This window comes from Anser anser, assembly GCF_964211835.1.
Source record: "Anser anser genome assembly, chromosome: 2".
NCBI classification, from domain to species: Eukaryota; Metazoa; Chordata; class Aves; order Anseriformes; family Anatidae; genus Anser; species Anser anser.
The window spans coordinates 74,126,937-74,146,078 of NC_139721.1; the positions used below are offsets into that span (position 1 = coordinate 74,126,937).

General features: G+C 38.3%; 1 protein-coding gene across 1 annotated transcript in view; it reads right to left on the bottom strand.

The window, feature by feature from the left end:
• ABCA13 (ATP binding cassette subfamily A member 13) overlaps window positions 1-19,142 on the bottom strand; it is a 181,285-nt gene that overhangs the window by 90,345 nt on the left and 71,798 nt on the right. Inside the window, exons 32-36 of the mRNA XM_083822790.1 lie at window positions 18,816-19,034; window positions 16,261-16,457; window positions 15,331-15,488; window positions 14,682-14,912; window positions 8,218-8,308 (exon numbers count right to left, since the gene is read on the bottom strand). Coding sequence (XP_083678916.1) covers window positions 8,218-8,308; window positions 14,682-14,912; window positions 15,331-15,488; window positions 16,261-16,457; window positions 18,816-19,034 — 896 coding nt within the window. The remainder of the gene's footprint in view (window positions 1-8,217; window positions 8,309-14,681; window positions 14,913-15,330; window positions 15,489-16,260; window positions 16,458-18,815; window positions 19,035-19,142) is intronic.

Here is a 19,142-nt window from a genome sequence, read left to right on the forward strand (position 1 = left end):
CAGGGTTCATTTCTTTGGTTTACCAGCGATAGAGAGACAAATATGAGGATGGAAAGGAGGTGGAGAACAGGTAGTGGATCAACTTCTTGGCATTGTAAGAATACCTCCCTTTACTGAAAAATAGCTGTCTTTGAATTGCCATTAATTGCCATTTAGTGTATGAACCCTTTTAAGAAAGAGCCAAAATCTCTGTACTGTGGATAAGAAATGGAAAAGGACCAAGTAGCAACAACAAGGAAAGCAATCGGTAGGGAAAACACTTGGATAACAGAAGTAGAGGATTACAAGTGAAACACATTTGAAAGTAAGATCCTAACCACTTACTTTCAGAAGGATAAAATAAGGAGTTAATAAGGAGTTATAGTTATGCACTTATTCAGAAAACAGATTTATGTAAACTTTAAACAAGTTAGATGATCTGATTTGTAAGATCAAAAATCTTTTTGTGGCTACTGATAAGTAGTATCATGAAGACACTCCATCCTCATTCTATGCTTTAGACGCACTTGAACATGTGACAAAAAGAAGAAAGAAGCAAGATTTAGGGTTGACAAGTATAAAGCTAAAGAACTGAAAGAGGAAAAATTAAGTTTTCAACATATGCCAGAATCACAAGATTTCCTGTAAGAAACTAGTTAAAACAACAATAAGCAAGCTGAAGGAAAACATACTATCTACAAGACTTCTAGACAAGGTATTTTGACAGTTCTTTCTCAGTGTCTAGTGCTGAATTTGTGGTAAAGTATCACCTATACTGCTAAATCACGAGAAGACTGAAAAGTGTGCTGCATCTTCTCATCTGTAGTGAGTGTAAATTCTGAAAATTTAAATACCGCTCTTCTTGCCAGCAGCCACTTCTTTCAAACAGAGCCACAACTACTTTGTGTTCATGCTCTTCTACTCAGAAATTATGTTACAATTTGCAAGATGGCACATTAAAATCTTTCTTACATCTTTTTAAGTGAATTTTACAGGGAAATGAATGAAGACAGTTCCATTTAGAAACAGATGTGATACAACTTCAAGTATATCACAACAAATACACGGTGAACCCTTATTGTGTAATTACAGAGAACTCACTGTCATAGTGGGTTAACAGCTCTGCGCTAAGAATAGAAGAAACCATTTGATCACCAGTCAGCAAACATCAAATTCCACTCTGTTACCAACATGCAGAAATCAATAACACCTCTAACTGTAGCATATTTTCTGCAAAGGCCCCAGAGTTGTGTCAAATGCACCAGGGGAGGGGACATGCTTCCCTGGGTAGACAATCTCCAATTGTTAATTAACCTCTAGAAGTGCCAGTCTTCAGCTTACAGCTATTTGTTTCATTTCTTCCCTTTTTTGCCCCTGTAACAGAACCATACCTTAATAGACAACATTCTCTATGTATACAAAGTGCAGGCCTTTAAGCAAATCACCTATCTTCTTTTTTTGATAGACTACATGTCCTAGTTTTGGCTGTGACAGAGCTAATTTTCTTCCTAGTAGCTGGCATGGTGCTGTGTTTTGGATTTAGGATGAGAATAATGGTGATAATATGCTGATGTTTTACTTGTCATAGAGCAGTGCTTACACAGAGCCAAGGCTTTTTCAGCTTCTGTTAGCTGCCAGGAGATGGCAGGGGATGTACCAGGAGCTGAGAGGGGACAGGACCAGGACAGCTGGCCCAAAGGGATATTCCATACTGTATGGTGTCTGCAGAACAATAAAACTAGGGGACTGACCAGGGTGGGTTTGCCGCTTGGGACCTGTCTGGACATCGGCCAGCAGGTGGTGAGCAATTGCATTGGGCATCACTCGCGTTCCATATTCTTTTATCTTCATTATTGTTATTAGTTGCCCTTCTTTTCCTGCCCTATTAATCTGTCTTTATCTCAACCCACAAGTTTTCCCTTTTTTTCCAATTCCCTCCCCCAATCCACTGTGGCAGGGGGGGAAGTGAGCGAACAGTTGTGTGGTGCATAGCTGCCTGCTGGATTAAACTACAACACTACATTAACTGAGTCCCAATGGTACCTTTACATGGACTTCACCTCCAACCTCCAATATTAACTCTTTTCTGTTCCCTTTCCAAATTCTTAACTTTTCCTTAGAAACACTGAAACTTAAAAACATGGACACAAATGTTGTACATACTATTGTAGCACCGCTTCCATCAATTTTGTACAGATAGTCAAAATGACCTCTTCACATCCTTTCATACATTAAAGTGAAACATTAATCTTCCTAGCAATACTGTCTTAAAATGCTTGTTCTCCAGGATTAGCAAATAACTTTCAAAGTCAGTGTTTTCTAGGATATTACTCCCCATTACGTAGATATATCCAGCATATGGCTGAATCAAAACATGCTTTATTTACAATAGATGCAGCTTCTCCAGAGGTCTGAATCACTCTTTAGGACTGATCTAACTCATTGTCATTACCATTCAGCCAATTCCTTGCGGCAGTTGCAGCTTTTCTGATGAGAAAGATACCTAGTTCAGTATCACTGATGAAAATAGTCAACAGAGTGAAACCCCATGAAATCTCACTGAAAGCTCTTCAGTTTAATGTTTCCTTATGGTGACTATGTTTTATTCATCAGCTACAATTTCTTAATTAAATTAGCTTTCAGGTTATTTTTTATAAGCACTGTAAATTATCTCTTAAATCATAATAGGAGCAATGTAACATTTTGCCCAATAGCCTTCAGAATGGCTAACACCAGCTGCTTCACAGAAAGTGTTAAGTAACCACAAAAATTAGTTATGCATCAACTTGCTTCTACTCCAATACTTTCAGTGGCTAACTTATCCAAGTATTACAAATGTATAAGCTTTAATAGCACATCTTTAAACAATTCATATTCTATATTATATCACTCTTTGGGCTTTTTTTTTTTTATATATTGCCGAAACCAGTCCCTATGATGTTATATATCACTGTGTCAAAAAATATATCATTTGATCTATTTTGAATTTTCTACAGCTTTGTTTCATTTAAACTTTGATATACCAGGTTCCAATTGTACTTTACTTCCAGGAGAGTTTTGATCAAAAGCTGGTATTTCCCAAATATGTCTAACATAATATCCAACAAAATTAATTCATTTGGCTCTTCAGCAAGATATCTGAATACCTTAACAATCCAATGAATCCACTCTCTACCCTATCGTCCACTTTTGCATATGCTCAGAATATTTTGTTATTTATCCATGGTTAGCTATGGACTAGTTATGGACCACTTAGACTTGCTCTTAGCTCTACTGACTGTTTTTGTGCATACACTGCCTACTGTATTTTAATTTTTATTAGTATCTATAGAATTGGTCTCTCCAAATATCCAAGGATATTTGGCTCCAGCGATTTTGTCATTCAGCCATTACAAGCTGTCTATCCTTCTTTTTTCTGCATCTACAAAACAATAGCCTTCAATCATGTGCCCCAGCTGTGTAGAAATTAATTATGCATGTGCATATTAGAATATATGTATCTATTATGTCTGCACACATATGCATACCCTGACTTAAAAAGAAAATCTTAACAGTTCTTACCCCTCCCCAAAAAAAAAGGTGAGTTTTATCCCAAGTTTTTTTCCTCAGAATAAAATTTTAAAAATGAGTAAACCTTCTGCAAAGGAAATGGAAAACAGTAGAAGTTACACTGAGTGTGTTTTGTATCCTTAGAGTTAACAAAATTATTAATTTTTATATCTATTACATTACAATTAAATTAATAGACTGCTACTTTCCTCTAATATCAGCATTTAGAGAGGGTCAAATAATACTGCATATATTCTACATAAGTGGTGGGTTGACCCTAGCCAGCAGCTAAGCACCACACAGCTGCTTGCTCATACTCTCCCATCCTCCAGCAGGTTGGGGGAGAGAATAGGGAGATCAGAAGCAAGAAAACTCATGGGCCAATCTAATAACTGAATAAGAATGGAAGGGAAGAAGAAGAAAGAAAAAAAATATACAAAAAAAGTAGACTGATGTACAGCCAACCTCCAAGCAATGGCTACTTCCTCCGCCCCCCAAAAAAACTCCCCTCAGTTTTTATTGATGAGATTGACATTCAGTAGTATGGGACATGGCCAAGCCTCTGGTCCAGGCTGTTCACCCTCCCAGCTTTTTGGCCACCCCTTGGCCTACTTGCTACAGGGAGGTGGGCAGAGTGGGAAAAAGAGAAAACCTTGACACAGCAAGCACTGCTCAGCAATAGCTAAAACACTGGTGCATGATCAACACTGATTTAGTCACAAATTGAAAACAAATCACAGAATCACAGAATCATCTAGGTTGGAAGAGACCTCCAAGATCATCTAGTCCAACCTCAACCCTAACACTAACTAGTCCTCCACTAAACCATATCACTAAGCTCTAAATGTAAACGTCTTTTAAAGACCTCCAGGGATGGTGACTCAACCACCTCCCTGGGCAGTCCATTCCAATGCCTAACAACCCTTTCAGTAAAGAAGTTCTTCCTAATATCCAACCTAAAACTCCCCTGACGCAATTTTAGCCCGTTCCCCCTCGTCCTGTCACCAGGCATGTGGGAGAACAGACCAACCCCCACCTCGCTACAGCCTCCTTTTAAGGTATCTGTAGAGTGCGATAAGGTCGCCCCTGAGCCTGCTCTTCTCCAGGCTGAACAATCCCAGCTCCCTCAGCCACTCCTCGTAAGACTTGTTCTCCAGACCCCTCACCAGCTTCGTTGCCCTTCTCTGGACTCGCTCGAGCACGTCCATGTCCTTCCTGTAGCGAGGGGCCTAAAACTGAACACAGTACTCGAGGTGCGGCCTCACCAGAGCTGAGTACAGGGGGACAATCACTTCCCTAGACCTGCTGGCCACACTGCTTCTTTTACAAGCCAGGATGCTGTTGGCCTTCTTGGCCACCTGAGCACACTTCTGGCTCATATTCAGCCAACTGTCAACCAAAGCTCCCGGGTCCTTCTCTGCCAGGCAGCTTTCCAACCACTCATCTCCCAGCCTGTAGCACTGCTTGGGGTTGTTGCGCCCCAGATGCAGGACCCAGCACTTGGCCTTGTTGAACCTCATACAGGTGGCCTCAGCCCATCGGTCCAGCCCATCCAGATCCTCCTGCAGAGCCTTCCTGCCCTCGAGCAGATCGACACACGCACCTAACTTGGTGTCATCTGCAAACTTACTGAGGGTGCACTCGATCCCCTCATCCAGGTCATCGATAAAGATATTAAAGAGGACTGGCCCCAGCACTGAGCCCTGGGGGAAGCCACTAGTGACTGGCCTCCAACCGGATTTGACTCCATTCACCACAACTCTTTGGGCCCGGCTACCCACCCAGTTTCTAACCCAATGAAGCATACGCCAGTCCAAGCCAAGAGCAGCCAGTTTCATGAGGAGAATGCTGTGGGAAACAGTGTCAAAAGCCTTACTGAAGTCAAGGTAGACCACATCCACAGCCTTCCCCTCATCCACTAAGCGCATCACTTTGTCATAGAAGGAGATCTGGTTCATCAAGCAGGACCTGCCTTTCATAAACCCATGCTGACTGGGCCTGATCGCCTGCTTGCCCTTCAAGTGCCACGTGATGACACTCAAGCTAATCTGCTCCATGAGCTTCCCTGGCACTGATGTCAAACTAACAGGCCTATAGTTTCCTGGGTCTACCTTTCGGCCCTTCTTGTAGATGGGCATCACATTTGCTAGCCACCAGTCGACTGGAACCTCCCCTGATAGCCAGGACTGCCAACAAATGATGGAAAGCGGCTTGGCCAGCTCTTCCGCCAGTTCTCTCAGTACCCTCGGGTGGATCCCATCCGGCCCCATTGAGTTGCATACATCTAAGTGCTGTAGCAGGTCACCAACCATTTCCTTGTGGATTGTGAGGGCCCCATTCTGCTCCCCATCCCCTTCCACCAGCTCAGGGTACTGGGTATCTAGAGAACTGGTCTTGCCACTAAAGACTGAGGCGAAGAAGGCATTAAGCACCTCAGCCTTTTCCTCATCTCTCGTCACTAGGTTTCCCCCTGCATCCAGTAAAGGATGGAGACAAAGCAACATACCAGCTGGTATGAAGAAAATTAACTCCATCCCAGCCAGACCCAGGACAACAAGTCACCGTAAAACATGAGTAGAAAGTATCAAAGGTCTAAATTCATTGACATGTTATCGTGTTTTACTGAACTGATGTCTCTTGCCTCTTTTTGGCATTACCATCAGCCTAAATCATGCATTGATTTTATTCATTTTCTCTACTTATTTAAGAGCGGACATGCACACTGCTCCAGTGCACCACCTTTTCTGGGAGACAAAAGACAGTGTTTTGGTTTCTACACAAATGTGACTTCTCAAGGGCTCAATACCAGCAAAGGATACCTAACACCCCTGACTTGTGCTTTGTCAATGGACCTCTCTAATCCAAATTCTTTTACAAATCAAATAGCAGCATCCTGTGATCTTCCCAATAATCCAGCTGTTTGCTCCGGGGGGGGGTTGAAAATTCATTTAACTACAAGTTTGACTGCCTTTGAATTTGCTTTCAAAGACAAAATTATACAGGTCAAGCTATTGCCCATGGAGTATTCTGGTTAACGTTGACAATGATGGATACCTTTCATGACCATTTCCCAGATCCCTTATGCGTACACTTCACAACTGTCCTTAATGATGAATGACAGTCATCTGCATTGAATGACAATTTTCTACCATTCTCATCACCAAAGAAATGGCGTTATCATCACATTTTCTTACTATAATTTATCAGACTTAAAAATATAGAGCCTGTGATTACTAGACTTTTTTAAATCAATGTAACAAATTAAAAAAAATACTAAACTATGTGTTTTGAAACGTGGGTAGTAAAAGATACCAAGCTGTTAAGTACAATATACTCTGTTTTCATTACTTTAGGAACAGTAAAATCTTATTCTTAATAAAAATGCATTGTGGAGAAGACTGTTTTGATTTGAAATCGGTTTGGATATCCTAGCTGAGCCTTGCATAAATGCACAACTGATTGTTAATTATAAAATAAAGGGCTAGCCAAAGCTATGTTTTAAACAGAAGTCGAGTTCTCACCACTCACAGGAGTGGATATGTTATGTATTTAGTGAGGGGTTTTTTGCTATATAGTTACATCTTGACTGCTTCGATAGGGACTGAAATAGCCCAGCTAAAAAACTCTCGCAAAAAGTTATCCAATAAGGTTTGCACTTTGTGAGAAAAAGACTCAACTTATGCCACAGTTCTTGGCACTGATTATTCATTACTGGCAGATGCAATGGAATTTATTATAAAAAATAATACAAGTTTGAGTCAAAATTGTTATTCCCATTACTGTAACAATTAAGGTCATTCATAGACCAGGATTCGCTGTGCCCATGTTCTAGAAAAACAGAACTAAAAGCATGACATATAGAATAAAATGTTGTACTTCTAACCCAAGTCTATAATCTAGGTATGTCATCAAATACAAAGAGACTATCATACCTAACTATAGATGCATAAGAATGCAAAGAACAACGAGAAAATATCAGTCAGCTTGCACAAGCAACATTAGCAAACTTGAGGCTGGCATTTTGCAAGGCATCACATTAGTGACTTCTTATAAGAGTTTTTAAGGAGAACAAGCTTCCTAAGGCTTTCACAAATGTTAACGAGGAGCTCCTCCTGGGCTTGCAGGGCAGGAAAGTAAAAAGCATAAAGGAGTTGTTTTTTTTTAAACAGATGAGCAAGGAAACCTGAAATAACATTTCACTGGAGAGGACAAATCATCATCTAGCACGGGGGCAACAGATCTGTTTTTCATTATTATTATTTGAACATGGAAGGAAATTAATATACCTTTCTAGTAAATCACAGTTTATATATCTGTGGTATATTTCTGAAATATCTATCCATTATGAGTAAGAATTAAAGAGGGTAACTAGTTGCCAGGGACTAGTAGGAAGGAGTATGTTAATGCTGATGCAGTAAGAGAAACTTTGTGTGCATGTATACACATTTTAGAAGGATGTGAAGACAACTGCAAAGTGATACAGAGGTGAATCAAAGAAGGTATATAAAAACTTACTACCCAAGGAAGAACACTTCACACGTTCAAAAAAAGAATTACCAGGTGGTAGCAGACAGTATTCTACCTTTGCTTGTACATGCCTCAACTTTGGGAGCTTTGTGCAGGTTTATCTTTGGGTTTGTGATCTTTATGAATCTGTCTGACTCAAAAGGTACCTAATTTTCTACTTACAGGCTGATTCAGCAGTTTTTGCATTGTCCAGGTGTGCTGTCTGTGGAACAAATGGTATCTTCTCCGAGTCCTGCAGTAACTTCAGAAATACCTTTCATGGGATATAAAAAAAAATAAATAATAAATTAGATTCCATTTTCTGTAAACTAGTTTTTGTTAAACTAGATGCTGAGTGATCTGTGTAGTCAGACAGTAGTAATGGCTGTTGTAGCCACTCTGCTGGAGTATGACTATAAAATTATTCAAACTCTCCAGAAGAGGTACCCTGAGAATAAGGGGAAAGGAATAAATACCAATAGATGCAGAAGAACCTATGCAAAGCATTGTTGTCCCAGTCACCATCTATCTGCAAAGACTTTTCAACAGACTGCCAGCCCTTATTTGACATTTTATTCTCCTAGGCTGTGGCATGCACTCAGTTACTGCAGTTTTTACCAGGTGTATAATTACAGCTCCAAGCCTCTTCTGATACTGTAGCTAGAAATTTGTGGGCACAACTGGAACTGCTACCAGAGTTCTAGTTGTACAACTAGATCTAATGTACAAAATCCTACTGAACTGAGAATCCACAGAGGTCTGGGAACTATCCATAGATTTCTAGAAGCAGGCAGGCAATCTCACCATCTCCATTCCCACCCAACAACTCATAAAGGTTCTCTAATGCTGAATTTGAAAAATAGGTAAATTAATCCATTTTAATAGCAAAACCACTAGCACGTATACTCCAAGATGGAAGACGTTGATCTGTTGATATAATGAAGATCCTGTTACCTAAAATCCCTGTGGGAAACACTGGAAATATTTGTTCTTTTTAATAAAAATAATAATCTAAAAATCTGCACTACATTAAAATAATAAGAGTTGAATCTTCCTAAGTGGGGGGTAGATATGCATCAGAAAGAAGCTAATGATAACATTAAAATAAACAGAAGATCACACCAACTTTACAATAATGAGATCTATTTACATAGTATACACACTTTGCTTAATAGATTTGTGTTACACCCACTACTGCATGATTAACTCTGTTTCACAGTTCTAATCACAAAGTCCTTTGAATTTCATAGAAATGAATTTCATTTCTCAGTCTCTCAGACTTGATGAAGCCTGGAGTAGTTTTCATAGTGACTTAGTTATTAATACCCACCCCACTTCTTGTAAGCTGAAATGAAAAATAAAATTAAAAATTTCTTAACTTTGCCTGAATTGCAATTTAAACAGTGACCTAGGAACTTCAGATTAATAAATAAATATATAAATAAATGAAAATACAGCTACTGTGATCATCTCTAATTGAACAGCAAAATTGTAGCCAAGTTTTATTTTCTCTTGATGAAAGCCTTGTCTTCTGTGTTTGGGCTGAGCTGCAGGACTCTGATTATAACTACACTAAAACTTTTCAAAAACATTAAAGAATCATTTACTTATTTCCACAAAAGAACCTGATACCAGCTAGAACAAAAAAAATCCTTGTTTCTAAGGAGCTCGTACTGTAGACAATAAAATACGGTCAATTTGAAATACTTTATTGTTGTGGAAAGATATTTCTTGATTTGCTAAGGTCTGACTGTTACATAAACCATATTTTGCTTAGTCAATATAATTGCCTTTTAATAGCAATTATTGATTGCATTTGTTACCTGCCAACTTTCAGGAAATGCTTTTGGCCATTAGAAACTGTAAGGCTAGAAGAAATTAAATTCCTACTGACATGGATTTATTAAACCCTGGAGGGATATCCTGACAGCCCAAAGCCATGTTCTAATTTGTTGCTTTGGGCCTGCTTGCCAATGGCTCCTCTGTACACCAATTCTGTCAAGTGAACCAAGGCAAACTGAACAGGCTAAAACCACAAAGGAAATGCTCCTGTCCAGCTAGGACAATGTGTACACTACAGGTTGTTGCCTGCACATACTCAGTTCAGCGTCAAAATTCCTTCTGGGATTACAGACAGATCTTTTCTTCTTTAATCATGTTACATAAGTTGAAGAGAAGACGTAACTAAACCTTCAGAAAAAAAAAAAAAGAAAAAAAAAACTTTTGCTAATACATACTTCTATCCACTGATATTTTAGCAACACTTCTGGAACCTCTTATCCTACAAATCCTGTGTGTATTCTAGCTATTTTAGGGTGGTTTAGGGTGGGAAAGTGTTAACTGATTGCTGCCAGTTTATTTGCAAAAAGCACCTGCAAAAACAGTAGTCAAAATTGTGAAGGGTAACAGATGAAGTAACATAGAAGACACATGGAAGTCCCTGAAATGTAAGCAACACATGGAATGAAGATCAAATGGAAGCAGTGTTTAACATTTTCACAGGTGCTTTTATAGATCTTTGCAGTAAGGCATGCAGACTCCTATGAACACGTCCATGAGCAGACAACAGTACTACATACACATTGTTCTATACTTGAACCATGGGTAACAATCAAATACCCAAATCTGGAGGTGGGGAGGGGAGGGGAAAGAAAGAAAATAAGAAAGAAAAAAAAAAGGAAATATTCATCTTTCACTTAAGGAATGTTTACATTTCATAAAATTCATCATGCCTAAATTTTGTTCGGTGATTGAGCAGTACCAGGGCAAGTATCCCTGGCAAGTCTCTAAGCTTTAGGCCTACATCTGTAATCCATATTTTACCTTAAATAAATTCCCTTTGTAGGAGCCAGTTTTCCTCTTAATATGTTTTCTATAATTTTTTTTTTTTTTAATTTTAATTTTCTTCCATGCAGACCTAGCCTAACATAGCCTTCTGCAGCTACAGCAGTGTTTCCTTGATTGGAGTGATGCAGAAGCAGTCTTAGAGCTATTCACTATGGATGACCATTGACCTCAGTCAATGGTTTATTGTTGACCTCAGTCATCTGCTAAACAGGAACACTTCTGACTGTCTACACAGAGGAAGACAGACACTTGACGCAGGTGAGAGCAACAGAAAGCCTGTGCTTCCGTGAAAGGGCTTGAAATAGGAGGAGAGTGGCACAGCTCACTGCCAGCCATCGTCCCCGTGAACTGGCTGCATGCCTGACACTGAAGGACCACCTCAGCCGTTCTTGGGAATGGGGACAGTGCTGGTTGTTGAGAAGGACCACCCTACTTGCATGCAGCAGTACCGCCCAGGCTGCTACTTTCAAACCACCAGGTTGTGAACAGGTATAGAAAGTGCATTCCCCCCTAGGAAAAAGGTCTGGACAGGTGGCAATACCACAGTGAATCTGATATATTTGTGCCATTATTAGACATTGTTACAGGCCTCTCAACAAAACTGAATCTCATTAGAAGATAAATAGTGTTTCAAGGCCAAAATATTTCAAGGAGATATATGGCCTTTCTTGGGAAAGTTTTGGGGCAAATTGACTATTTCAAGGAAGTTAATTTAAAGAAATACTCCAGTAACAGGTATTTCAACACATCTGAGTTTGTGAAGATGTTTCAATGCTTTAGTTCTCTTCCCAGTGCTAAGCAAGAAAGCAGCAAATTTTGAAATCTCCAGAACTGCCAGAAAGTGAAACACCGTCCTCAGGAGAGTTCTCATTATATACTCAGTATAATGAACCACCCTCCCATTCTCCTCTTTGTTCTGTTATCTTTGGATTACAAGCTTTATAAAGCATAAAAACATAAAGAGTTTGGGGGAAAAAATAAAACATAAAATGAAGCAAGTATAATATTAGTTAGATTCAAAGATGCCAGGAACTTATTTTGTTAGAACTTCAAAATTTCTTTGAAGCATGAATGGCAGCCTGGCTTCCATTGAAGTCTAAGATTTTAGGGAGTAGAAGTATTCCTCAGACTGAAAAAGAATAACGGTGAGTGCATGAGAGAACGAAAAGAGAGGATAAAATAAAAATTAGAACACATTTCTTCCTTTAAAGTCAGAGTTCTTTGTTTCCAGATTGAATTGTTTGAATAGACTAAATAGCACTATTATGTACTATCCATTTAGTTGCCAATGCAAAGAGGCTTTTGATAAGAAAATGGAGAATGGAGGTTGTAACAACTAATGATGATATGCAGAGATGACAGAAATCACCCCAAATTAATGCATTAAGTCTTCAAGCTGAAGAATGATACATCAATATCTAATATCATCTTTAAAGCTTTTTTTTTTTTTTTAACCTCCCTGCAGAAAACAAGTGAAAGCAAGCTCTCAATTGAATAACAGATGCAGCACATGGAAGAAGCATCCATTTTTCCTGTGACAACTTCACATTTACTTTACAGATACAAATTCTGGAAAGTCTTATGATATCCAATAAGAATGTAATCAAAAAAGGTTCTCAACATATACATTACCTTAAAATCTGTAAAGGTTGGTAGTGAATGTTATTCATACTTATAGCATGTTAATCAACCTATATGATTTGAAAGAAAATAACAGGGTCTTCCAAGGCAAGCTGTTTGAGGAGAGCTTTTGACTTGCCTCATACAATTGTAGAGAAGGGACATAATTCACTGTATAAGAGTGTGTAATATTTAACAAAATTGTATAATATTTCTTTTTTTTTTTTCCCCCTCCCATTGCCATAGCAAACGCTTGCCACAGTAGCTTACATGCTGTGGTCATATATGACAGAATTGCCAAGGAGACATCTTTTTTTTTCCTTATTTATAACTAAGTTGTATAGAGCTTAACTTTAAAGGAAATCACATATGTGCTGGTAAAGCATTATTTGGTCTGTAGTTTAAAAACAAATCTGGAAAAACAGGTCCTTTATGTTTGTACAGGCTCCTGACAACATCTGTAGCATATCAACATAGTCCTAAAGACATCTCTCAATGGACTGGTTCAGGGTACAGCAACTCCACTTGGTGGTGAATTTGTTAGATGAATTTCTTGAACAATTGATATTTAAGTTTACTTACGTTATTGGGATTCTATTTAAATTTTTCCCTATAGATTATGTAAGATTAATAATTCTAAACTTGCAACAACAAACACAAAACTGCTGATACTTCCAAATATCTGACCCTATTAATTCCCATATATATAGCACACACAGCAAAAATACAATGCATAATTAATATCTGACAGGCCTTCAGGAGCCTCATCTTCATAAAACTGAGAAAGAAAATCATTTTCTCTGGGGGGACTCCGTTGTTCCAGCTAATCTGTTTAGTGTGTGTGTATATACATGTAAAGTATATATATGTGTAGATACATATACACACTGTATATACATGTATATGTATTAGTGTATATAATAATATGTATACATATTAGTGTGTATATATATAAGTATGCACATCTCTCTCTCCATATGAATACAAAATATTTTTTTAGAGATTTCTAGCACAGTTTTGCAAAGTCCTAAGCTTTATAATTCAGACAAATTTTCAGTAAATTATTTTTTTCCTCTCCCAAGAGCTAATTGGACTGAACCACCAAACTTGCAAGTTCGCAGTTCATTCCGCTGCTAAACATTGAGGACAGCATTGTTTCTGATTAGGTCAATGACACATCAAATTTTCCATTCTTAAATGCAGAAACAAACTTTTAGGAGTTACACAGATCCTCGGGGTTCACATCAGAGTCTTGGAATAAGTCATTGTAGTGGAGTGACTATTGAAATTAACAGCATAAAGTATTTGATATTTGTTTTTGTACTGGGTCAGGCTGGGATGTTAACTTTCCCTGCAGCAGCCCATACAGTGCTGTGCTCTGCACTCGTAGCTAAAACAGCAATGGTATCACACCAGTGCTGTGTCTGCTGCTGAGCAGTGCTGGCACAGCATCAGGACTCTCTCTAACCCCCCTAGGGGTGGGCAAAAATGTGAGAAAAGAAACATCACCAGGGCAGCTGACCTAAACCAACCAAAGGGATATTCCATACCATGTGATGTCACACTCAGCAATAAAAGGTGGAAAAAGGAGGAAGAAGGGAGGGGTGGGCTCTCATTGTGGAAACGTCTGTCCTCCTCCTGAACACCGGCTACATGCGTTGAGGCCCTGCTTCAAGGACACGGTCAAGCATCGCTCATTTGTGGAAAGTAGAGAGTAATTTCTTTCCTCTGCACTTCCACATAGCCTTTACTTGTTTTGTTTAGTTTTCCCTTTCCCGCTCCCTTTCCCCCTTTCCTTTTTTTCCCCTTTAGTTAAATTGTTAATTGTTTAGTTAAATAGTTTAGTTAAATTGTTTAATTAATAATAAACTTTCCTTAATATTTTTTTTCCTTTAATTAAATCATCCTTATCTCAACCCGTGAGTTGTTTTTTCCTTTACTTCTTCCCTTCCTCATCTAAGGAGGGGGAGTGAGAGAGCGGTTGTGGTGTTCAGCTGCCTAGCACGGTAAAACCACCACAGTTTTGTGTTGCTTTTTTTTGTTTGTTTGTTTGTTTGCTTTTTAACATGTTTCTCACAAGAAACTGTTGTGAAATTTGAAAGGTACAATAAAGAACAGCTGGAAGCAAACACAAGATTGTCTAACAAGAAAATGCGATTACACAGAAAAACTGAAAATACCTCTTCCAAAGTGGTATCAGAAATACCATAGCCAGTCACATGTAGATGATGAAGGCTTTGATCTAAAGCCTGAAAAAGACCTTTAAAAGAGGTCTTATCTGCCCTTTCTGGAATCACGTAGGTCAGCTCAGTCCCACTGTTCTCTTTCAAGAAGGCTTCTGGTATGTGGGTCTGTACCAAAGATGTGACCCGAACAACATGCACAGGATCATGGATTTCAAACACAGAAGGCTAAAAAAAAAAAAAAATGGTGGGGGGAAGGAGAAAAAAAGAAGTTAGCAGAAGTGGACTTGAATTCATACAGGAAAATCTCCACTGATGAAACTGCATCTAACCTGGGACATGGAGACTAATTCCCAGAAATAAGAACAGTAGAATTTTAGCTAAATCCTTTAATTCATTTTCAGAGATGTCCCCTTAAATTCATCATTTTCAGAGATGTACCTATATTTTTTTTAAGTAAAATAATAACAATAAACAACAAAAAAAGCTGATAAAAACATGTTTTGCTGACTCTCTAATAATCTCTATCACATACTACTTCCAGGCAGGGAAGAATATGCACAGAATTCCCTTGGAATATAACCAGCTATTTGGCAGGCTCTAATGCAGTTAGTCTTAAGTTCTGCACATTACATTTTTAGTATACCTTTTTTATGAGTGTTAGACTGTGTCCCTGGCCATATGTTTCTCTTAGATAAGAGGGAGAACCGCAGCACCTCAGCTGGCCCTGCTGCAGGATGGCAATACGATCGCTGAGCACCTCTGCCTCATCGAGATGGTGGGTGGTAAAGATCAGTGTGCAACCTGCATCAGAAAGATTAGTACATGTCCACAAAACCTGGCTTCCACAGAAATAAATCTGGCTTTCAGGAAGGTCCTTTAACCTTAATGGAATGTGTTTCAGGTTCCTTCAAAACATAACTGCATTACACAAACAAAACCTGTATTCAAGATTTAGACTCACCGTGTTAAATTCAGGTCTAAACATGCTTTGCCTGGTATTACATGTAATGGTTTAATATTGCCTACTTTAAGTTCAAGCTATTTTAAGAGCTTAAGAGATTCCTTAAAATCACATAACTGCAGTGTCTGTTTCAATGGATCATTCACTGTGGTTTATTACAGCTAATTGACTGCTCACTTGCTGAAGACCTTGTTTCCCACAATCCATTCTTAACCTCATGGCACTTACAAGATTAATGTATCAGACTGACTGATGAGTATATCTTTATTAGAAAATACATCCATCTATCTACAGATATGTGCAAAATTGGAAATGAAAGACAGAAAAGATCTTTGAGAAACAAACAAAAAAGAAAAAGGTAAGAACCTACAGGAAAAGTCTAAAAACTAAGCTGAACCTTCTGTTAGATTAGGCATCTTTCTGTGAGATACCAAATCCTGCAATCTCGCTTGGCTGCTTTAAAGTTTCCTGAGTTGATTATATGTTACCTGTGAAATTAACGTATTTACTTACAAAAAAGCAATACTAATATTCAGACTATCCCCATAAATTTTATTGAAACAGAATTCCAGAAAGGAAAATAAGGAAAAAATGGTGTATAAAACTTTGTACCTGCTTTGTACTTCAGAAGAACATCCCAGATACAACGTCGGGAACATGGATCTACTCCACTGGTGGGCTCATCTAGAATAACAGTCTTTGAGTTTCCAATAAAGGAGATGGCAATTGACAGCCTCCTTTTCATTCCCCCAGAAAGGGCTCCAACAGGTTTGTACTGATGCTCCGATAAATCCACATCTTCCAGAGCTCTGAAATAGGAGTAGAGAATCTTGAGCAATTTTGTAAAAGCTTTCCAGTCACATCATCTCCACCCAGAGCAGAATTACCAAGAAAAGTTGTAAATGAAAAGATAACACAACACTACTATGACTGATTATAGAGTTTGGTGACAAAAATTAATAGAAAAAAAAAAAAAGTGAGCTATAATTTCTACCTACAAAGTGAAAAGCCCATCACCATCTGAAGTATAATTTCTGGAATAGTGTTATGCAGGATAAGAACAGAGAATAATTTTGAAATTAAGTCAAATAGAATAAATACAAGCTTGTCCACTGATTATAGCAAACTCTAGATTATAGCTTCTTAAACCACAGGTAAAGATGGTTATTTTCACAACTCAAAGAGTGCTTCAGTTTTTGCAACTACATAAACAGCTTAAAAAATGCCTGTAGACATTTGAACATTGGAAGTAAATAATAGGGTAATGCTGTTTGGTTTTTTTTTTTTGGTTTGGTTTGGTTTTTTGTAACACTGCCTTTTCCTTCCCTTTCTCTCTCTCTTTTTTTTTAAGACATGTTCTTGTGAAGTAAGCAGATTAACAGTCCCCAGAAAAGATAACAGTACCTCATGTAACTCAATCCGATCTGCCTGGAGGTTCCTGTGTTAGGGACTGGTAGGTATCTAACATGCAGTGCCTGTTCAGCCCTGGCCCTCCGCTGATCTCACAGCTGAGCAGGGTATGGACACATATCCACTAAAGACAGCACTGAAAGACCACCAATTTATTTCTCATCACACTGAATATCGGTTATTGACCAAAAAGCTTTCAGTTGCTATCAACGTGGCAAGCAAAATATAAAAGGATCAACAGTTCTAAAGTAATCTCCTGAATCATCTGAGTGAACATGCAACTTAAACCATGATGTTTACACTGAGCAAGTTTTTCATTTTTAAGGAAACAGATCTCTGTAGTTGTTTTACAGATATATAATGCATGAAAATGACTCTTAATCTCTTTAAAAGCCATCTTCTTTTTTTTTCTTAATAAAAAGCATTTTTTTTACTGTTTTGTTATTTTTCTATTTTTTATGAAGTATTTTAAGGTATTCTTTGTCTTAATAAAATACAATAACATTTTCTTAGTGGCAAGGCCTGCAGAGTCCAGAGTATACTTATGTGCCATTACTAAGACAGATCGCTGCTGAAATTACGGCTGAGCAGTCTAAGTACAATAAAATACAGAATATTACTTTGCATAAATTTTAACCAAACACTATGTTTTATTTTCCCTTGTTGTTCTAGGGAGTTGTTTTTAGAGAGATTTCAGTGTCCCATGCCAGAGATTTTTCATATCAAAATTTTCAAGTAACAGGTTTTTATAATAGCTACTAAAAAGGAAGGCCGCTTTGCTTCAAATGTGTCTACGTATGCCTAGTTGTACATTAAAGAGAAGTCCCATCAACTCAACATTTCCATTGACATGTGGAAGTACTCAGCCCTCCACACAGGCTAGCCTGCCTCAGAAGGTAAACAAAGTATTTCCACCAGCACACTACTAGAAAAGCATACATTTTGTTACTAAATTTCATAAAATGCATTTTGCTATTGGTGAACAAGATTTCACCTTGTAGAGTTTACTGATAGTTTAATATACATGATGCAAAGACAAGATCTAGTCCTGTAGCAAATTAGCAGCAGCCTAAAGACACTACCAAACACTCTCAGCCTGACAAGTGGCAAATCCTTTGAGGTCGTGTCAAAGCTCTGCCTTGTTTTTCCTATTGTATTGTTTGTTTTTAAACTCTTTCGCTTAAAAAATACATTTAAAGTCTGAATTTGAGTAAGGAAAAAGACAATCATCTATTAAAAAGATTGTAACAAACACTGCCTTCAGCTGCCCTTTCGGGTCTTCCAATATTCCCTCTACTGCAGGTGAGAGAATACAAGATAATAAATAAAACCAGTGTTGACTTAACTGAAAACTCTGGGTGAAAACAGTTTAGCTTCCATCTGCCTATCCAGCAACAGCAAGTACCTCCAGGAGGGAGGTAAGGCAGACAGCATGAGGCAGGAACCACCACAGCTGTTACCAGGATAACCATCCCCACTCCAGTCAAAACATGATTATTTGATGGTTCTGTGTACCAGGTTTCTAAATATCAATAGTTTCACTGCAAATATATGCAAGTAAAGGTTAGAAACTAGGAAATCCATTTTCAAGGTACAATTTCAGAACGCAAAGTGTGATAAAAACTCACAGAAATCAATCCTGCAGTTTCTAGTCACTTCTATTTGCAATTTTGCTTTATCACTTTTGTCCAAATGGTTTTCAGTAGACACTACTGATTTACTTGACAGATTTAAACACACAAAAGGAAAACTCTTACCCACTGACTTGCTGGTTCAACTGTTTGTTTGTCCAGCCAGGTGCCTTCACTGATCCATAAAGCAGTAGATGTTCTCGCACTGTTAGTATGTTGAACAGGACATCATACTGTGGGCAAACACCCAACTCTGTCCTGATCGTAGCCAGATCAGTCCGTATGTCCTTTCCATTGATAATAATGGTGCCAGAGCTAGGTGGATACAGACCAGTCAACAGTGATCTGTAACAAGGAAAAAAAAAAAAAAGAGCAAAATGGTGTAATGACACTACTGCATTGCTCACACTTGGATTTCCTGAGGCATGTCCTAGCATCATTACAGCAACACCA